This window comes from Camponotus floridanus, unplaced genomic scaffold (genome assembly GCF_003227725.1).
Source record: "Camponotus floridanus strain SB8 unplaced genomic scaffold, Cflo_v7.5 scaffold37, whole genome shotgun sequence".
In the NCBI taxonomy this organism is placed as follows: Eukaryota; Metazoa; Arthropoda; class Insecta; order Hymenoptera; family Formicidae; genus Camponotus; species Camponotus floridanus.
In genome coordinates, this window is record NW_020229514.1 from 1,300,185 (window position 1) to 1,321,011 (window position 20,827).

Consider the following 20,827-nt stretch of genomic DNA (forward strand, 5'->3'; position numbering starts at 1 on the left):
GAAGTAATCTTGCTAGGTTCTATTGGTAAGTCCAAATGTTCATCTGCTAGTGACTTTTTCTTCGTACCATGTTTCTTTGTTGTTTCTGATGATGTTGAATTAACGAGACTTGAACCATCTGCATTTTGAATTTCCTCATATTTCTCAGATGTTATTTGCACTGAATAAACGGTTTCTTCTAAAGAAACATCTGAATTCTCATTAGTAGTCCCGACTTTTATTAATTTTTCATCAGTGAATTCCAAAGAATCTCCTTTGGGTAATGAAGGTGACAGCTTTTTTTCCTCATTAACGGGCTTCATAGAAGGTTGAAGAACATCTGAAAGCAATTGTGATTTTCTCTTTGACGTACGTCGATGTGAAAATTCGCTTGCATCATCGATTTTTTGGTTTTTCTTCTGAGTTCTATCTGTAAATTTCCCGCTTTTAACAGTTTTCTTCAAGGATAATGTTGACGATTCGATGCCTTCCTCGATCAATTCTATCGATCGAACGTTAGTTTCTCCATCGGAAATTATTTTATCAACGGTTTCTTTAAAGCTTGTTGTTAATTCATTCGTTTCTTCATAAGCCGCTTCTGGAAGATTGGCCAATTTCTCTAAATTTGATTCTTCATCTTCTGCGAGGATTTTTTCTAAACTTGAAGATAGCTCCAAGTCTTTGATAATTTTGCTTTCACTACATTGAAGCTTCTCGACTTCAACATCTATTTTTGAAATTTTTATAGTTTCATCCACTTTTTCGGCAAGCTCATGTCCAACACTGAACATCTCTTTTTGCTTGGAGTTGGTCACAATAACATCGTCAAACCAATCTTTCTGTATATTTTTTTCAGCAAGCTCTTGATCGATTTCTAATGATTTTCTTTTGCTTTTCTTCGGCCAACTTGCATCCTCCAGCGATCTTTTGCTAGATTTTCTTCTGGATTTTATGCCACTTGTTTTCTTTTCAAGTTTCTCTACACTTAATTTTTGTGTCGTAATTGATGAAATGGAAATTTCCGTTAAGGTATCTGTTAATGATGATGGAGTCTCATCTGGAATCTCCATTGGAATAATTGCTTCTTCATTTGTTGCTGATTTATTCTCGCAAAATTCAACTTGCAATTCTTCAACGGAACGCATTGTATCACTCGCTTGTTTATCTATGATGTAGTTATCTTTAATTTCAACATCTGAAACATCATTTATTTTATTTTGATTCATGCTCTGAGCTTGCATTTCAATCTTCGTTAAATTTCCTTCAAGGTTATCTTGAATTACCAACAAATCCGTTGAATGGTTGGAAGTCGCACTCTTGATATTAGTTATATCGTCTTGTAACGATTGGATTTCAGAAGTAACAATTACCGGCAGTTTTTTATCGGTAGATGTACTCGTTATACTTTCATTCTCGTTCTTTGTAGTAGTATAACTTACCTCGCCAAAATTCGCGCTTTCTGCGTTGTCGACTAAAGCAGGACCGACTTCGTTGAGAATGCTAGTCAACTCATCAGCGGCATTATCCAGAAGGGAACCTACCTCACCCTCCAACAAAGCGTCCTTTTGTTTCGCTATCTTTGACACAATCTTCTCTAAGAAAGAACCTTTACCCTTAGGTTTTCTCCTGGACAGATCGAGGATGATATCGTTGGTTGGTGAATGCATCTTGGCGGTCGAGACTTTCGACGATATGTCGATCTGATCCGTGAAATTATTTTCATCCTGTGCATTATCAATACAGGGATGAGCGTTTTTTTCATTATCTGCATGTTGATTATCGTTTGCATTCGTCGATATAACTTTATTCTCTGCGGATTCCTGCTCATTCCTAGCGAGAACTGATAATTCGCTGAATGCTGAATCCACTGCGATCATATTATTCTCGCTACCAACGGATTGTTGCGTATTTCCATTACGCGCCACTCTGTCCGGATTGTCTAGACTAGTTTGAACCGTCAACACCTGCACGCTCTGTTCCACGGGAATATTTATACCTTCCGTCAGAATGCCAATAACGTTGTTCAAAGATCTCTTCCTCGATGATCTCTCTCGACGTGCGCCCCATGTTTTTTTAGGTCTCGTTACTTTCAATTTGTTGTGAATGTTTACGGAAGTTTCCAAAGAATTCTCCTTACCGCTATCGATAGATAAGTTGCTTGTTTCAGATTGCAAGTGATTCAGACTAAGATTCACCATCGCCGAGTCACGATCAGAATTGCTGTTATCATCGCCTTCGATTTCGTTTTTATCAATGGCTTCTTCGAGTTCTTCTTCTTCCTTCTGGACTTCTTTCAGCATAACATTTTCATCGTTATTTTGTTTTTGCATCGCACGTACGTTAATTTCTTCAGGATCATCAATCGATTTGTTGCGACTGCGACGTTTCCCAAATAAACCGCTGCCTTTTTGAGAGCTACTTCCTGCAATTTCTGAAGGCTCACTCTTCGCATCAATCAATGATCTTCTCGTCTGTCTGCTGTCAATTTTATCCTCAATATCAGGGTTATTGATTTCCTTAATCTTCGTGTTTGCGTGGCTGTCTTTTTTACTTGACTGACTTTTTTCAACATTATTAGTCGTGTCTTTAGTAATCGTGTTGTTAATCGAGTCCTTTTCTAAATTAATCGTTTTCATCATTTTGCCGGTTTTCTTCCCAACGTTTTTCCTGGATGATTTCCTAATTGTTTCTATCCCCAGCCTCTTGCATTGCCTCTTCCATTTCTTCCAGCTGTCATTCATGTGGTCTCGTAAGTCTAGTTTCGATCTTGGCGTCCTGCCAAGCCATTGTCTCAGATTGCGTTTTGAGTCAGTATCCTTAGATTCGAGCTCTAACGTATCCAAGATACCTGTAAAACTGCTAACCGAATTCAAAAGTTTCTGTACTTCAAATGGAAAAGTTGCCAGTTTCATAGAATCCTTTTCTGAGAATGATCTTCTGAATCTTTTCCAGTTGGTTCGAGTTTTTTTTGTCGTTTCTTCTTTTCTAGATTTTAAATCTTTTTTAGCGATTATCTCACCCTTTGATGTTCCTTCTTTATTATTTTCACCATTATTAGTAATTTTATTATATAAATTTTTCTTGTTTTTTATTTTTCTCCCTTTAAGCATCATTGTGTTGTTTTTAGAAATCTTGTCTTCTTCAACTATCTCGATCTCCTTCCGTTTCATCGTATCTTTCGATTCCTGTTTCGGCTTTCGTCCCCGCGTCGGTTTTTGTTCCTTCATACTTTTCTCCGGTATAACCTCGCAATCAGTATTAATTTCGGTATTACTCTCTTTCTCTTTTAAAACATATTTTGCGAAAGTTCGGGGTGTTTTCTGATCCTGAAGAGATCCTGATGATGTCACCGGTGACAAGATGGGCAGATCGTTCGTCGATTTATCGGTATATTCCTCGTTAGAGGACACAATTTGCATCACTGGTTCTAAAGTCGGCATCTTGTCGCTGTCTGACGATAGCCGGGTGGTTCTTCGTGGTAGTACTTCGTCTTTCTTTAACTTTTGAATCGTTTTAGACTTCAGCGATTTAATTTCGACTGAATTGGCAGCCTTATGTTTTCCATCGCTCATTTTCATTTCCGATTTCGTTGATGAATTCTTATTTGGATTTCGAGCGAATTTGCCGTCTTGCGTTCGTAACTGCGACTTCGCTTTAAGGGAGGCATTCAAAGACGCCACCGGATCCACAGGACGTTTCCTTTTCAGTGTACTTTGAGTCAATTTACTCTTACCCCTTATTCCAGGAGCTGTTGATATTCTTTTGCTATCAGGACTGGTGTTGTTTTTATCGACCGACATCATCTTCGAGTTCTTTGGTATATTCTTTGGAGAGGACGTTTCCTCACCTTTCGCATCACCCTTCGAAATAGCATTGCTCTTAAACTTTACAGATTTACGTCTTGCTTTTAAATTCACTAGCTTATCGCCAGCTTTACATTGAAATTGAGAATTGTTACCCGTTTTCGTCTTTATATTTCCTTTTCTGCCAAAAATTTTAGGTCGTCCTACTTTTGAACGAACGGGTTTATTTTCCGAATCTGAAACCTTACTGGCCAAGAAAACCTCGTTGATCTCTTTGGCATCTTTCTTACTCTCGTTTTCGGCTCCAGCATTTTTGCTGTCATCATCATCCAGTTTCTTTTCGGTCTCATGATAGTTCTTCACGACGCTTTCGATCACTGCGGTTATGTTGTCGCTTCGACAGCGTTTCCGCTGAATTGATTTGGCGTTCTTCAGCAATTTGTTCCTCAGAGCGGCTTTGTTACGCGAGATTCGTGACACGGACGAATTGTCGCCGATTATGCGTGGCCGTGTTCTGGTCTGCACCTGTTTCAACAAAGTTCAAAGGTACCACTATAATGACGATATCGAATAAGCATATCTTATAAATTAAGTTTCAATTGCATCGAGACGAAATTCCAAGATTTATAAAAAAATTCAAATTTTTTTATTTATATTTTATAATCACATACAATTTTAAACTTTTATTCATAATTTTTTTTATGTGTGTGTGTGTATAATTTAATAAATACATAAAATATAAGCAAAAAAACATGTTGATTGAAGCAAAAACGTTTTTCCAAAGAATTGAACGTTACATGATAATATAAAAATCGCTCTGTATTCGTGTGATTGTATGCGCGATCATGTGAACGTGTATTTGTGATGAGCATGTGTGTCAACTAATCGATGCCTTCGCTCATGTGCGACGAGGCGTGTAAAGTAATAACGCTTTATCATTATTTCGACGAGTTTCGATGTTTTCATAACTCTCTCCCTCGATTATTTAGAATATTTGTATCATCCAGATTAACATCGCGATACATTTTATTACTTACATTACTTGTTTAGATAATAAATAAATTTATGTAACACCATTTTTATAATTTCCAGACAATTAGTTCTATTTATTATTTTTTATTGATGCTAATATTTTTTACCGGGGTAAAAAAAAGATAATAAATTGTCATTTTCTTTTTAATAATTTGCAGAAATAAAAAAGGAGCAATTATTTATGACATATTTTAAATAACATTTCATTATGCGATTTTGATACATGTACATATGATTCCCATCGCAATAAACGAGAATACTAATATCTAACCATATTATCGCCAAGGCTTTACGTTGGAAGCCTATTAAGGATAGATATTACGCTGTCAATATCCTAATTGAATCAGTTGGCGATTATAATCGACGCCACTAATACCTTTACGATTCTAATATCGATCCAATTTTGATCGAGTATATTATTGAGACGAGGCATTGTTCCGCACGATTAAGTTACTTACGTTACGTAGCTTGCTTTGCGATCGCATCACATTGTCCTGTAAAACTTTCCTCGTGGCCCTCTTAGCCGGGAGATTAGCTAGCATTTTCTGAATACTCTCGCCTAAGAACAAGTACACATTATTATCAATCAGTGCATATGATAACGAAAATCCTTTAAAATAATTTAAATATTATTTCTACAAGTCTGTATTAAAAAATTATATATTAAAAGAGGATATATCTTTATCACTTTGTAATAATTCTATAATTTATTATACGTATAATATATTATATATTATTATTTATATTAAATATATTTTATCACTTGATAAAAAGCAATTTATTTCTTGCATCTTATTTATTCATTTGTGAGAACTCATTACTTAGAATACTAAGAATTAATACGAGAAGCTGGCGTTGTGTATCGTATAAAAGTTTGCAACTTTTCTAGTATTAACGTGTTAAGAATAAAAAAAAATCCTCCTTACGGTCGCTCGGTCGGACTCTGGGTCCGGCCGGTGCTTGCTTTTCTTTGGGCCGTTCCGTGTTGACGATCCGCGGCTGTGTTTGCGAGTTCTGTATGTTCCTCTTCATGCCGCGCTGACGTCGTCGACGGCTGCGGCTGCCGAACGGCCGCCACTTGCACTTCCTCTTGCCGCTGCCGGTGAGGCCGAGCAACCAGGCGTGATCGCCGCCGCATTCCAACATATGACGATGCAGCTCAGCCACGTTCAGGCAGGTCTTGGTGCACTTGGTGCACATCGTTTCCGCGAGCATGGCATCGCGCGCTTCATCGGTGGGCGCGCTTCGTCCAGGTAGATACAGATGCTTGTAGTGCTCGCGTTGATCGCCGGTCAGCTCGAAGTGCGAGCATAGGACGCGCGGGTGCGTGGAAGCCTTGTGATCCTCCATCTCTTTTAGCGTCATCTGTATCGAGCAATATCGATGATTCGTTCAACTGGATCTCGTTGCGTTACGTCTCGATCGATATGAATACGCGGTGTTTCAATCGGTGTAAATAGGATTAGAATAGCGACATAGAACTGTATATATAGGTTTTTGCTTGGTTCTTTTTCTTGAAATTTTCTAGATGTGATCGATCGGAATCGCTTAAGCTTATGATAACGTGAAAGCTCCGCAAACATTATTTTTATTACTAAGATTACATAAAATTAAAGAGTTATATTTTCAATGTTACAAATTCATCGGATCATCTATTCATTCTGGTGACTTGTAATAAGCCACCGAAGAAACAGAGTTGCACGAATGAGTTAGCGATTTAGTTGAATCGCCGCGAGCTGCGTTTACCATTCAGTTCGAATGTATCGCATGAATGTCAAAGATCAAGTACGCTACTTGATAAATTATCTAGACCACATTCGCACCAATTGAAATGCACCGTCCGCCACGCGACAGCAATATCTGAAATCATCTTAAAGGCTTATGTATACACAAATTTGCACATCATTTATAATTTATCATTTATAATTTATCGTATCTTGCTGAGTTGCTATGTTCGCAATCGTATATCGCTTTAAATATTGTTGAAAAATCCTGTATTAGGTTCGGTTCATAAATTTTATTTAACATGTATTTTTGTTATAATGCACAAATTAGATTTATTAAATAAAATTTCTATTTATTTATTTAATAGAAGTAATTTATTATGTAGGAAATATTTTATTAAAACGTTTAAAAATTTAGAAAAAGAGAGATCTCTTATATATTTAGTAAATTATATTAATAAATTTTAAAAAAATTATAAATCGAATCTTTTGCTAAAATTTACGTATAAAATAGTCCTGATATTATTGCTCCAAGTAATATTTTATTGTTGCAAAAGAGGCACTAAGAACAAAAGGGGTTAAAAAATTACACTTACCGGAAATAAAAGGTAAAATTTGAATTTATGTATATAATGAGAGGGATACGATTTTTTCTCAAAAAATGTTTCTCATCTAGTTTCTTTATCGAATTTCCCAGTGCCTCGAATATCACAAAGAAAAGAAAATATAAAAGCGTTATATATACATATATATATATATATATATATATATATATATATAAAATAAAATGTACTTACGTGTTTGGAACCACAAGCCCCGCATATATAGATTCGTGTTCGCGACCACTCGCCACTTAATTCCGCATAGCTAATCTTCTCGATATTGGCAGTTTCATTACTACTTGGTTCTCGCCTCTTCAGTCTCATAAAATCTATAAATTCAATGGTGAATTCCGTAGTACTAAACGATTTTGTTAGACACGGTGACGAAGTCGAAGACAATTCTTCCGTCGTCATCTCCTTCTCACTTGGAGGCGGTTCCCCAGGGTTGCAGCGAACAACGTCAAGAGTCGCGGAAGCCGCGTCGACATTGTAACTTTCATCGACATTATTTTGACTACTCGCTGTTGTTTCAACAATAGATTCAACTTGTTCTTGATCGCGAAGAGATACTTCAGTAGTCTCGCAGGATAACAAAGTTTGATGTAACCTGTTAATAGTGAGACGTTCCTTGATCAGCTGCTGCTTTTTCCGAAGTGATAGCTGCGTAGAAATGTCAAACTTGCTGAGGTCCTCGATCGAGCACGTCCATTGTTCTTTACCGTCGTACTTGCGCGGAAAGTTGTACTTCTCGAAGGAGACTCGGCGCGGCCGCGAACTGCTACTAGTTTTACCTGCCTTACGCGCATATTCACTCGAGTTTTCGTATTCTTCGCCGGCCGAGTAGTCCTTGCTATAAACCGGCGTCGCCGCAGTTAGCGAGATATCGATAGGAAACTGAATCTGATTGACGTTATGTTCATAATACGATTGTTGCGGCGATTTGTTGCTGCTGCTGAGATTTTGATTCTGTCGACGTGGTCGTTGTACCAGAGACAGTGACCGAAGGTGCGCACGATGGTGAGCCGCCACCAATTGTCTGCAACTTGCCATCTAAATGATGTAACAGGTTCTCGCGGATATTGCAGCTCACATTGCTATAAAAAGAACTATCAAACTCAGGGCTGACCGGATTATCGATGGAATCCCGTGTCACGATGAGTTTTGATCGGCTGCTGTCTGACTGTCGACTGTCACCTTGACTTGTCTCCAATTCCTTTTCCTCGGATCTTCTTTCTTTAACTGATGATACTTTTATCATATCACGGTTGCAGAATTCCTTACAGGACGAGCCTTCTTTGATTTTCTCCGGCTGAAAAAAGTACTTGTTTGAAAACGATGAAAATCTTGATGCTTAGATTTGGAGGCTTAAAATTGAATGTAACAGATATATTCAAAAACTATTAAATTTTGAGATTTATCTTATAAATAAGATAATTATATAGTCTATTCTACAATTATATAATTATATTAATAATTATTACACTTATATATTATAAAGTTATATTAATAATAATTATATAGAATCTATTACAAAAAATTGCAATTATGAAACACAATTATTTAACACAATTACATAAAACAAAAAAGAAAAGAAATAATTAAGATTTTAAAAAATCATAAAAATAATTCTTGAAAATAAGTATGTATTTAATGTAATATCAATAATGTGTTTAACACTTGAACCAAGAACAGATCAACAGAAGGGGAATAGAAGACTAACAAACTCTGAGATAGATTTAAGTGATCTTGAGCAAAATAAACATTAAGCTAAACTTGAATGTTCTATATTCTATTCTAGAACATGGGAAACAAAAACTACATTGCTTATTGATTTCTCATGATATTTACCTGAGTTTGACCGGTGGTCCTCTCCGTATTTCCGCCATGCATCTCGTTCATGTGTCCCATTAGAGCTTCCCGAGTGGGATACCTTGTCAAACATTGAACACACGCGTGATATTTATCTCCATGGTTGCTGATCATATGCTGAAATAGCGTCTCCAGAGTATCGGCACACTTTTCCGAACAATACTGACAATTTTGAGAAGATTTCCGGATGTTTCTTTCCGATCTCCTGCCACCAAATTGGTGCACTCTTTCCGTATGTCGCTGTCGCAGAGATATAGATAAGAATTTCCTATCGCAGTAGAGACAAAGGAGTCTAACAGGTGGAGTGCAAGAGGATGACTTTGATTTTTGCGCCGATGAAGAATTAGAAGACGATCCTGAAGAGAGCCGCGAGGTCACCGAGGTCGTAGATTCGCTGGTTTGACAATTTTGAAGCACAAACGCGACCTTATCTAAAGGTAGACTGCAATGCAAGCTCTTCAATTCCTGAGCTGAGCTGACGTTCGAATCCTTGATTTCCTCTACCTTAGACTCAATCGTGTCGATAAGTTCCTTCATTTTCTCACATTCTTCTCTCTGGCTCTTTTGATTGTCGATCGTTAGATAGACATCATTTAACACCTCGTCCAATAATTCTATGCAGATCGCTTGCACTTCTACGTTTTCTGAAACCACGCATTCATCGCGTCGGTCTCTCCCTCTGCCATCGTCGACATTCGCCCTCTCTTCAACTTGATGTTCGCTTAACCTGTCCATTATGATTGTGCCCAGAGTTTGATTTTCCTTCTTCTCTCTTGAAATATCTCGATCACTTTCAAATGACTTTTCTTTTTCAACGTTTACATGTTCCTCCGTCCTCGTTAACAGTTCCTTTGAATCCTGACTAATTTTGATCTCCGAAACTTCTACACTCTCTTCTATTACTCCTTTTGTCAAACAGCTTATAATCTTAGAAGATTCGGCATTTTCGACCATGGAGGAATCCTCCAAACATGGTACCACGGCAGCTTCGATATCACTTTCGTTCGAAGGCTCGGGTTTAACCGTCGTACCAGTCGGATTTTCTTCCTCTTCAGCGTCTTTTCTTCGCCTTTCCGTCTCTTTCATCTTTTCCGCGCTCTTTCCTTTGTCCTCTTCCTCATCATCCTTGATCACACCATTCAGCACTGTCATTACATATTTCTCAAGCGTCTCTAGATTTCTTTCGACGCTATTGCGGTCGTCCTCCTCTTTTCTAGGCGATTCCGCGTTTCCTTTAGCAGTTCCATCGGGCACCTTCTTACGCAGGTTATTGATGACATTACTCAGTCGTGATCGCTTGTCCTGGGCGGTCTGCGCCGACGATCTGTAACCGTATCGTTCCTGCTGTTGTTGCTGACGATCGCCGTTGCTACCTGTCGCATTGGCAGGGTGGTTGACGGCCAGATCCTCCAAGCTCTGCATCGACGCTACCATTCTGTCAGCGGACGATGTCGCGCCGGATACCGAAGAGATGCCGTGTAATTTGGCCGTATGATAAGCCTCGATTGTGTCGTCGCTCGATGTCTCGCTACCAGCTACGACCGCCTCTAAAAGGGATCTTTATTGTAATCGTCATTGTTCATTCAAAACGTTAATTTTGTTTGAAGCCAACAAGAATTAATCCAAAATATGCGTTTAATATTTTGTGTCTAATCGTAGATAATTTTCGAAACAAGACGATGAATCGTTCCCATTAAGAAACAATTAAAGTAAGTTATCTTACTTTAATTGTTTATTTATTTATTTAACCGCGTGTGGTGAAGTTTTAAAGTAATTTCGACATTTATTTCATAAATATATAATTTTAATATTAGTTGAATTGATTCTTTCCCTTCTTGCACTGATTTAAATTCATCAATTTTTGCTTAACGCGATTCTTTTTTCAATTTATTCTCAATAAGATAAAAGTTAATTTAGATTTCTCATATCGATGGAATACAGTTTGTTCCTTTAACTTTTTTACAGAATTTAATTTAATCACAAAAAGTATAAATTTAATTACAATCAGCATAGATTTGAAATCTTTCAGATATGATTCTTTGTTGAATATTCTGCTTTTCTCTCTTTCTCAATCTTGTTAATATTGTCTTATTTTGCATTGAATCATTTAGTTCTTCGACATTTCGTCGAGAGTAAAAAAATACAAATACAATACTATTTCACGGAGAGAAAACGAGAAAGAGAGAGAGAGAGAAAGAAAAAGAGAGCGCTCTTCAACTATATCTCTGCCGACACTTTTTTATCCGGAAGTCGGGGAGAAGGGAGGCTGCGAGAATCGATAACCGTCCCTCTGCCATGTTGAAAGGGGTTACGGCTGTACGAATAGCGAGCGTTCCAAAGGAGAGAAAAAGAGAGACAAATATACATGCGTGTATATATATACACATACATACACACAAACACATACTTGTCCACCATAGTCCCTGACAACAGCCCCGAGGTGGTAAAAAACCGGCCGGTTTAGTGATACCAATGACAATCCTTTTTTCATCCGGTTCGAAAGATTTTACGAAAGATATCGACAACAATGATAATTAATGATTTGTCTATCATGGATTATTAATGATGTAATGATATCAATATACGCTACTCCCATTCGCGCAATATCGATTCACTTCTCGTCCATCTCTCTTGAATTTTTCTCTTCGTTTTACACAGTACATAAATCCGTTGGGACCTCATCATCTTTAAAATTGCGAAAAAATCGATTTCATCAAGAAAAAGTAATTTCATGGAATTTAGAAAATTTTTGGATGAAACCGTACAATGCAATACCTCTAAAAGTCACAATCAATAAACGAAATTACATTTTTTAAATGAACGATATATACTTTTTTTTAACAAAAAAAGATATAAGATTATCTCATAATAATTTTTCTCTCTATTGTATTTTAATCTCAGGTGAGTAATTTTCATTGTTGTTTTATAAAGTATGCAATTAAGTAATAAAGGCATTTACTTGATATTAAAATAAATATGTTAACTAATTTTATCATTATCTTTATAATGCATATAAAAGCTAATAAGTAAAGTAAAACAAAAGCTTGTTATATTGCAATTAACATTAAAAAGGAAATCGATTATTAAGCGATTATTAATATATTTCAATATTTCTATTTGCTCGCATTTTTTCTCGGAATAAAAATTTCTCTATCTTTTTGTAAAATACTTTCAGAAGAAAATTATATTATGGAAAATTTTGCGAAAGATGAAAATTATATTTAGACATCATGTTCTCTCTCTCTCTCTCTCTCTCTCTCTCTCTCTCTCGAAGAAATTTCCTTCTCTTGGAAATAATCCCAAGAGTAATTTTCAGAAATAATCTCAGGAGAATTTTCTGAGAAATTTTTTTCTTACGAGAAATATTCCTCCGAGAAAGCTTCGTGGAAAACATTTTTTTCCTCTCAGGGAACGCCGGGGACATTTTCTCTCATATTATATTCCTAATCAGATAAGTAAAGACGTAATACTTTAACGCAGGCAAATATCGATGATTCGAAAAGTTCTAAGACAAATTTAAAATATTCAATCAAGAAACTACACGATTTATAAGATCTTTTTAAATAATCATATACGTGAAGAAAAAATTTGCGAATCGCAGAAATTCTTGCTTCGTCGTTTATTCACCAGAAATCCCTCTTTCGTCTTTAATCTCTAAAGAGGGGTCGCGGTCGATGTAGCTATCGCTTGCGGCGTTTATCAGCGGGATTTACCGACGTCGTTGCATCTGGGAGCAAGTTTGATAATTACTTAGCCGTCGCCGTCGTTGCCGCCGCGATTATGATCTCGACCAGCGTGACTACTTTCAAAATCCCGTGTATGTTTGTATACATACAACTGCCATGGGTCCGCGAATGACGGATAGGCATTGCGTAATGCAAGGGAGCTGTAGCACCGCTTCGCGAGCGCGAGAATACGCGTGTGCGTGCGTATCGCACATGCACGCATGTGGAGGGACACCCATCACGGCCATCACATTGAGGTTCACGCCGTTATTACGTATGCGCTATGAAATGTGGAAGGTGCGATAGAGTAAGTAATAATAACGATAAGTTCGAAATTAGGGGGCTTTAACACATCATTTAGAATAACTAGTTCTTTGGATGAGAAAGAAATGTCGCGAAAAAAACTAAATTTTCCGGATAAGATTATTTAAAGAATAATCGCAGTCCTTATATATTGCAATGAGAATTATTAATAAAGATATAAAGATTATAAGAATTATGTAAAGTCATAATTTTATATAAATACGAGATTATTTGTATTATTTTAAGACAAGTACTATTTAAAAAATGACACGAAGATCTCTATGATCTCTGACATTTTATGATGTATCCACGTTTCTGAGACGTGCCTTGCAAAAGAAAAATTGCCTCTTAAATAGACGCAAACATAAACGTCGCAATTGCATCGGGATCTTGAAAACAATCGTTACGCCATCGTAATCTGGCAGTCGTATGCATGTTTATAGTTGTGTGTACAGGAACCGACGATTGCATTGTGAATTTTATGCGAGATAAAGCTCGTGGAATTTATACCCCTCTCGTCTTATCAAGTTTTTTCTGGTTTCTTTTTTTTCATTGAAGAAGGAAAACCTTTGAATTCAGTATATTCCAAAAGAAAAATGACCCAGTATTATTAGAACATGCTTTCTTCGTATTGCACATTGTAGTATGTTACTTTTGTGAATGATTTGATGAATGTATTTGTAATTTGGAAATTTCTTTATAGTAAAACTTTTATAGAAATTTATTATATAAAAGATTGTCCATGAATATTTTATTAATCTTACGTATGAATATACTTTGTAAAAAAAGATTATTAATTTATATTGTCGCTTATTAATTTTCAACATTAAATATCTAAGAAACCTGACCAAATATCTCTTTTATCTGGCATTATAAAGATAAAAATAAATGTGCAACAGATTTGTTATTTAGGTGCTAAATTTATTCGTAGCGTTGAATATCTTTTTGATTGATTAAACATCAGGTTGTACTATAAAAATATTTGGCAAGAAAAAAATTTACTAAAAAAATAGCATAAAAAATGCATCGATGAAATATGATATAACGAAGATACGTAATACTATGGAAGAATTATGATGTTAACATGGCATTAATTGTGATTTCCTAAATGACGAGAAGCATCTTTTGTACCTGTTTTTTCGCTGGCAAGTTTTTTTTCAACAATTTAAAAAAAAATCTATAAAATTATATATGTGTGGGAATTTATTAATGTTAAAATATAAGATATATGAACTCACCTCTGCTTGGTGCCGGTGGAGCCCTTTTCGGGGTATCGTCGGCAGAGGGTGTCCTTTCCCTCATCCTTATCCGTGGGATCCCTTAGCACCATCATTTAATTCTGAAACAGATAAGAGAAATATTATTATTATTTGTTTAGCAATAGTATTTATTGGAATTAAATTTCTTGTTGCAAAAAAGATATAAAACAATTAACAGGTGTAATATATGTATAAAAGTTATATATGATGACATTATAAGATTAAAGAAATTATGAGATTATTTAAAAGTTATATATGATGAGATTATAAAATTTCTTTTTATTTTTATCATTTAATTTATATTTCCTCTCATTTGTCTCCAGTGATATATAATAAAACAATTTGTTTACTTAAATATTTACTTGGTGATAAACAACCACGTAAACAACAGTTACATAAATAAAATACATAGAGTGGCATAATATATATAGCTTAAGTGACCCCGTGACTTTTGCGAATCAAGCACAGTTTGCAAAATTAGTCTGTATTTTAACGATTTAAAAAATTATGGCCTCGGAACTTTCGCTTAGCTAATCTCATAAGGAAGTCTGATAGTCATATGAACATAAGTACAGAGATTCAGTGAGGATTGAGAAGAAAGAAGAGGAAGGAAAAGAGAGAAAGAGGGAAGAAAAAAGAAAAAGACGAGAGCAGGGAGAAAGGTGTTTGCCTTCACCGAGGATCGAGAACCGATTTTCGAGACAATGCATCTCATCCTGGCCAATGTCAAAAAAAAATCTTTTCAAAAAATATAAATAGAATAGAATTAGGAAATAGAAAAAGGATCGTTACGTGTTAAGACAAATAGTTTTCTGAGAAAAAATAAATAACAAAAAAATAAATAAATGATTACAAAATAAGACCTAAAAAAGAGAAAAAAATAAAAACGGAAAAAAAGAGTGGATAAATTGATACGAAATTCGATAATAATATATAAGATATAAATATATATAAAAATAAAGAAAAATTGATAATATTAAACATAGAAACACAGAATAAGCAAATTGATTAATAGATTAAATCAACGGAAAATAAGAATAAATATTAATGCTAGAAAACTGACATATATTTAACGGTTAAAAAATACTTTAAAAAATCTAAAAATTCATATTTTTTCATCTAACTACTAATTAAATAACTATATTTAAATCTTTAAAATTAAAATTGTTTTCTTATAATTTTTATAATTTAAAAGTTTCACATGCTTAAAGAGCTCTTTGAGAAATTATGTTACGTAACATAATTGAGAAAACGCGGGAATGCACAGAAGGTTAGCACAACACAACAAATAAGAGGAATTTTAACGATGACACGATATATCTTTCGTCTTCCGATAATTCTCCAACGAAACAGGAAGCTGAAAATCCGTGAGAGAGATAAGATTACTCGTACATAAATATCTAGGATTAAATGATAATATTTAAGTAGGTGAGACGAGAGAAAAGAAGAGGACAGAGAGAAAAAGAGGGAGAAAGAGAAGCATGGGGAGAGCCGCCCCGTGTTCTGGGTGGAACTTAAAATATCGAGCGTCACGCACATCGACGCTGGCGCCGGAAACACGGGAAACGCGGCGTCGCGATGTCGAGAAACCTGGAAATAGAACTTGGACGCCAGAGGTGGTACTTGGTACCAAGAGAGAGCACCGGTATCGTATCGGTTGAAATTCCCCGTGGAAATCGGCTGGAATTTTCAACAGGTGAAAAAGTGGAAATTCCGGTACACGTTGAGATCATGTCCATAGTTGCTGTTAATCGCACGGAAAATACGCGAAAAAACGATCCATCCGGAGGTATCGAAGATCACTTTGTCAATTTCGAGTGCATCGGATCCGACAATCACTATGCGACAAGGACGACTACACGAGTGCCCTTGTCGATACGAGATTAATGAAGGAGACAATAATAAATATCTTGGACTCTTTGGACTCGTCTAATTAATATCAATATTTCATTAGTATAATATATATGACAAAAATCTGAATATTTTTGTTGTTGACGCCAAAGGATGACGTCTGCAATAAAAGTAACAATGAGGAAGAATGCATCAAGAGAATAGAGATAGCTAAATCGATACTTTCTAGTCTATTATTGATATTTTTTAAATCTATAAATATTAACTCTTTTATCGTAATATTTTTATAAACGAGTATCGAGATTAGATCTAAGACAGTTAATACATTTCATAATTTTATATAGTTTTAATTAGTAAGACAGAATTATTCGTATAATCTTTTACACAAAAATATAATATGATGAATATAATTGTATGATAATTAAACTTTAATTACAGCTCCATATATGATAATAAAATCTTAAATGATAATAAAATTTTAAATGTCATATTTTAATGAGAAAGAAAGAGAGAAAGCGCAACAATTTTATTTTTGCTCCCATCTTTGTTAAATTTTGAAAATGTGCAGAAAATATTAAAGCCCATATACTTATAAGTCTCTCTAAAATGCATCTAACGATAAAATATTTTTTTATTTTAATGCCTCGTTCAATTAATAGCTGAATGTTTGTAAATTCAATCGTCGTTCTAACTTTCCAGCATTCGCTAGGAATGTTGAAATGCCGCATTCCTGAATGGAAAAGTCCATAAAAGTCAATTTTACGACCTTTAGCTTTTTCGACTTTTCGTTTCACGCGGAAAATCCAATACTAGTAGCCAATAATATGGTTTTTATCGTTGTGCGATAATTTTTATTGCTGATAAAAATAATAAGGAGATCTTTTACGATATCATGTATTATATAATATATTAATTGTATTGTATTAATATTCGCGGCGTTATCTCTGATTATTGAGGAACATTAATAATTAAATGTTATGCAATAATGATAAATTGATATAATTTGGTATATATATTTCGTGCAAATTTAAAAAATCACATTAATTTGCAATTAATTGTCGATATTTCACGCAATGTTTTTAAATCATTAAGATAATGAGCAATATAAAAATTATTATATGTTTATGCAAAAAAAATAAATTACAATCATTATCATTACATAATAATAATTAGCATAAAATATACGACATATTCTCTACGCATAGCGTCAAACATTAAAGTCATCGTGATTCTGTTCAATTTTTCTTTCCGATCAATATCTTGTTTTCATGAAATAAATTTTATATTACTCGTAAAAAAAGACGAAACGATCGTCAATATAACTTATCGATATTCGAGAAAGAAGCTGTTGGAGAAAATATTGATAATCCTAAAGATAAAATTATCTCGTTGTTAATTTAATTTTGTCGAATTATCGATGCGTAAACTCATTTTTTAATCGCAGATTATTTTGGATAAATCGTCCTTATCTATCATGACACATCAACGTTATCTATCATTAATAATGTTGCCGAAATATGTATTTATTTATTCTCGATTACTCAATTACATAAAGTATGATTAATTTTCCGTTGCAGGTAACGTTGTTCTTTTGAGACTAATAAAGACAAGTGTAGACAAACGTGAGATTATCTTTTTCATCTTTCTTTGTTTTTTTTTTGTTTCTTTAAATCGAGACTTTTAAAAAAATTTGACAAATCGTTGATCAGAATTTTGACGAATATTTCACGCGTGAGAATTAATACATTAATAAATTACTAAAAAATTTGTTCACAAATGTACGCTCTATTTTTATTCATGCCTCGACTTTGCCGGTCGAAAAATTGTGAAAACTTATATTTTTTTTGCTTATCGAAATTTGTAGATGTTTCAAAAAACGTAATAAATCTCGGCAAAACTGTGCGAGATCCTATTTAGGAAAGTTTGGAAGAGTTATAACTTTTTCTTGCACATAACGTGTCCTTATGGGCTTTTCAAATTCTATTCATTTATAATCTCGGGGTGCTTGCCCGACGCTTGGCGATCGATCGATGTATTTCCATAATAATGTAAATGTAATCTAAACCTGTATAATTAATGCTGTGTATTTACTTTATATTATAGAGCTCATACTTGTTGATATGTTTATTTATCTACTTTCCATTCTTTAGCTTTCTATTACGATTCTGTCAGTTGCTATTGTTTGATGTGAACACTAGATTTTCCTAAAATGGGAATTTTGTGAATATATATTTAAATCAAACAATAATGAGGCACTAAATTTGAGATAATAATATGTGATGTATTTAACTTATTATTCTTAACAATGAATATATTTTTTTCTCCGCAAGGCAATAAGAAAAATATTACTTTCTTGTGTCCGAGATAATGTATAAATTAAGAAAACATGTATAGTATCTACATACATGACCGCAGCGATACAGCAAGAAGACGACAATAGCACCGCGACAATTGTATGTAACTACCGCAATTGTTATTGAAAAATCACCATTTACGATTACAAATGCACCGAGTGACGTCAATACGAATACTCGAGAGGTAATAGAACAAAGTTTCCTACAAAACTGAAGATTGTTACTACAAAATATATGACAGGGAAGAAAATTAATTAAATTATTAATTAAATTTAATTTAATTAAAAATTAATAGAGAATAAAAAATTTAATTTATACAGCTAATATGATATCCAATAATTGCTTTTAACAAAATGAACACTTTGTTCTCGTGTGCTTTCATTTCGTTTGCATTTCGGAGGCTGAAATATTACGTAATCGGTGCGTATGCGGTCTCTCTCGCACACAAGTCGATCTCTATCGAATTAAATCGAGAGATCGGTGAAACGTAGCATCGTGCTAAGGCGAGATCGCCTCCGTTAGTCGCGCTGCGAACACAGTGAAACGGTCTCGCGGTCGCAAACATCGCCTTGTGCCTCCGCAACGCGCGAGTCCAGTTGACCTACTTGCAACGGCAGCGGCAGCGGCGTCGTCGACATCGACGTCGCCGGCATCAGTGGTCGCCGTCGTCGACGCCTCTTTCGCAAAGAGAGATCCGACTCCTCGCGGACACATGCCAGCTCTCGTACCTCGAATTTCGAACGTCATCCCGAATGTATGACGTCACATCGGACCGCGTCACATGCTCCGCCAAAGATTTTCGTAATATCTATGTATCGCCGCTAGTCTTGAATGTATGCTTGCACAGAAAGAAAGGACTTTCTGTTGTGAAAATATATTTAGTTTCAACATGAAAATCTTGAAATGAGATTACACTGCGTGTTAGTTAAAGAAAAATATAATTGCTTGAATAATTGCTTACTTGAACGAAGCCATTTTATATATTTAATCGAGAAAAATATATTCTTATGATTTAAGATTTAATTTTCGTGAGTGGAAAAGAAACAATGTTAGATAGAAAATAACATTTTTAAATCAAAGATTATAATCTTCTTAAAGTAGAATTAAATAGTTAGATATTCTCGAGATGACAATTACAATATTAAAATAAGACTATAATATTGTTGAAATTATTAAATTCTTCTAAGAAGATTATAAATTATTGCGTATATACGAAACAATGAACGCGTTAGTTTAAGTATATAAGTTTTGATTTGACACTTATTTTTTTCTGTGTGCACTTTCGAAAAGCTTCTGTTTAAAATCAATGTTTTTTTATCGGAATTTTCAGAATTTCGAAACTCGACTCGTACTAATTTCGAGACTTTCGAGAGAAGTCTAGCTTATACATATTTAACAGGAAAAATTATAACTCTGTAAACAAAATATCTTTGCCAGCGTTTTTTAAATTTTATGTATGCAATGTAATTTCTTGAATTTTTAAATTTAAAATAAAATTTTAAAATAAAATGTAATTTAATTAATATATTTTATATTCCATCAGAATTTTGACAGATATATAATTTTACGTTTTATTTCTTAATGAATATTCATTGTTATGTTAATTGATGCTGTTTTTCTTTTTTATATCATATAAATGCAACTATCTATCTTGTTTTTACGTGACACGCGAGAATACTTATGTATTATAAGAATCATTTCAACAAATATGTTGGCGTTAAATGAGACATTTATATTATCTTTCATAATTATTCTCTGTAGTGCACGATATACAAATTACTTAAAATTCCTCTTCTTTCTTTACAGCAAATCGTAACAAATATTAAACAAAAATTTGGATTTTACAAAAAAATTCCTTACAAACTTTTCAATATCTTACCCTCTCTCTTTCCTTCTCAAAATGAAAAATTCTCTAAATGACAAATATTATTTCCATGTTATCGATTCGATTTCGTTGAGGACTCAAGCGTGCGATGCCAAATAAAAAGCCGCGTGAAAAGAAAAATTTGGAAAAAAGAGATCCCGGGGTTTGCAAATTTGATGCCAACGCAAAGCCCATTTTTCTCTTTTTCCAACGAAGACTTTGAGAAGCCCTGCTCGGCCGGCAAGATTGGTTACCGTCCCTCGTAACGCCGTGTGTAACGTGTGTAAAACGTGCTGACGAGTACGTGAACTCACGAAGCGATCGCGTGCGTCCTGATTCGCTTTTTAACCCCTTACGATCTTATATCGACGTAAAAAAACTCCATAATACAACGCGATATATGACAGCGGATTTTTGCTGCAAAATGAGATTTAACGCACACGATTATGACTTGTAAATTAT

The 20,827-nt window shown here is 34.7% G+C and overlaps 1 protein-coding gene across 1 annotated transcript in view; it reads right to left on the reverse strand.

Annotated features, from left to right (window-relative positions):
• The window catches only part of LOC105253220 (titin homolog), a 36,639-nt gene that overhangs the window by 12,658 nt on the left and 3,154 nt on the right, over positions 1-20,827 (reverse strand). Inside the window, 7 exon segments of the mRNA XM_025411041.1 lie at positions 68-4,307; positions 5,273-5,373; positions 5,741-6,179; positions 7,336-8,079; positions 8,081-8,449; positions 8,989-10,556; positions 14,276-14,376. Of these exon segments, the coding sequence (XP_025266826.1) occupies positions 68-4,307; positions 5,273-5,373; positions 5,741-6,179; positions 7,336-8,079; positions 8,081-8,449; positions 8,989-10,556; positions 14,276-14,339 (7,525 nt within the window). The 5' untranslated portion in view covers positions 14,340-14,376.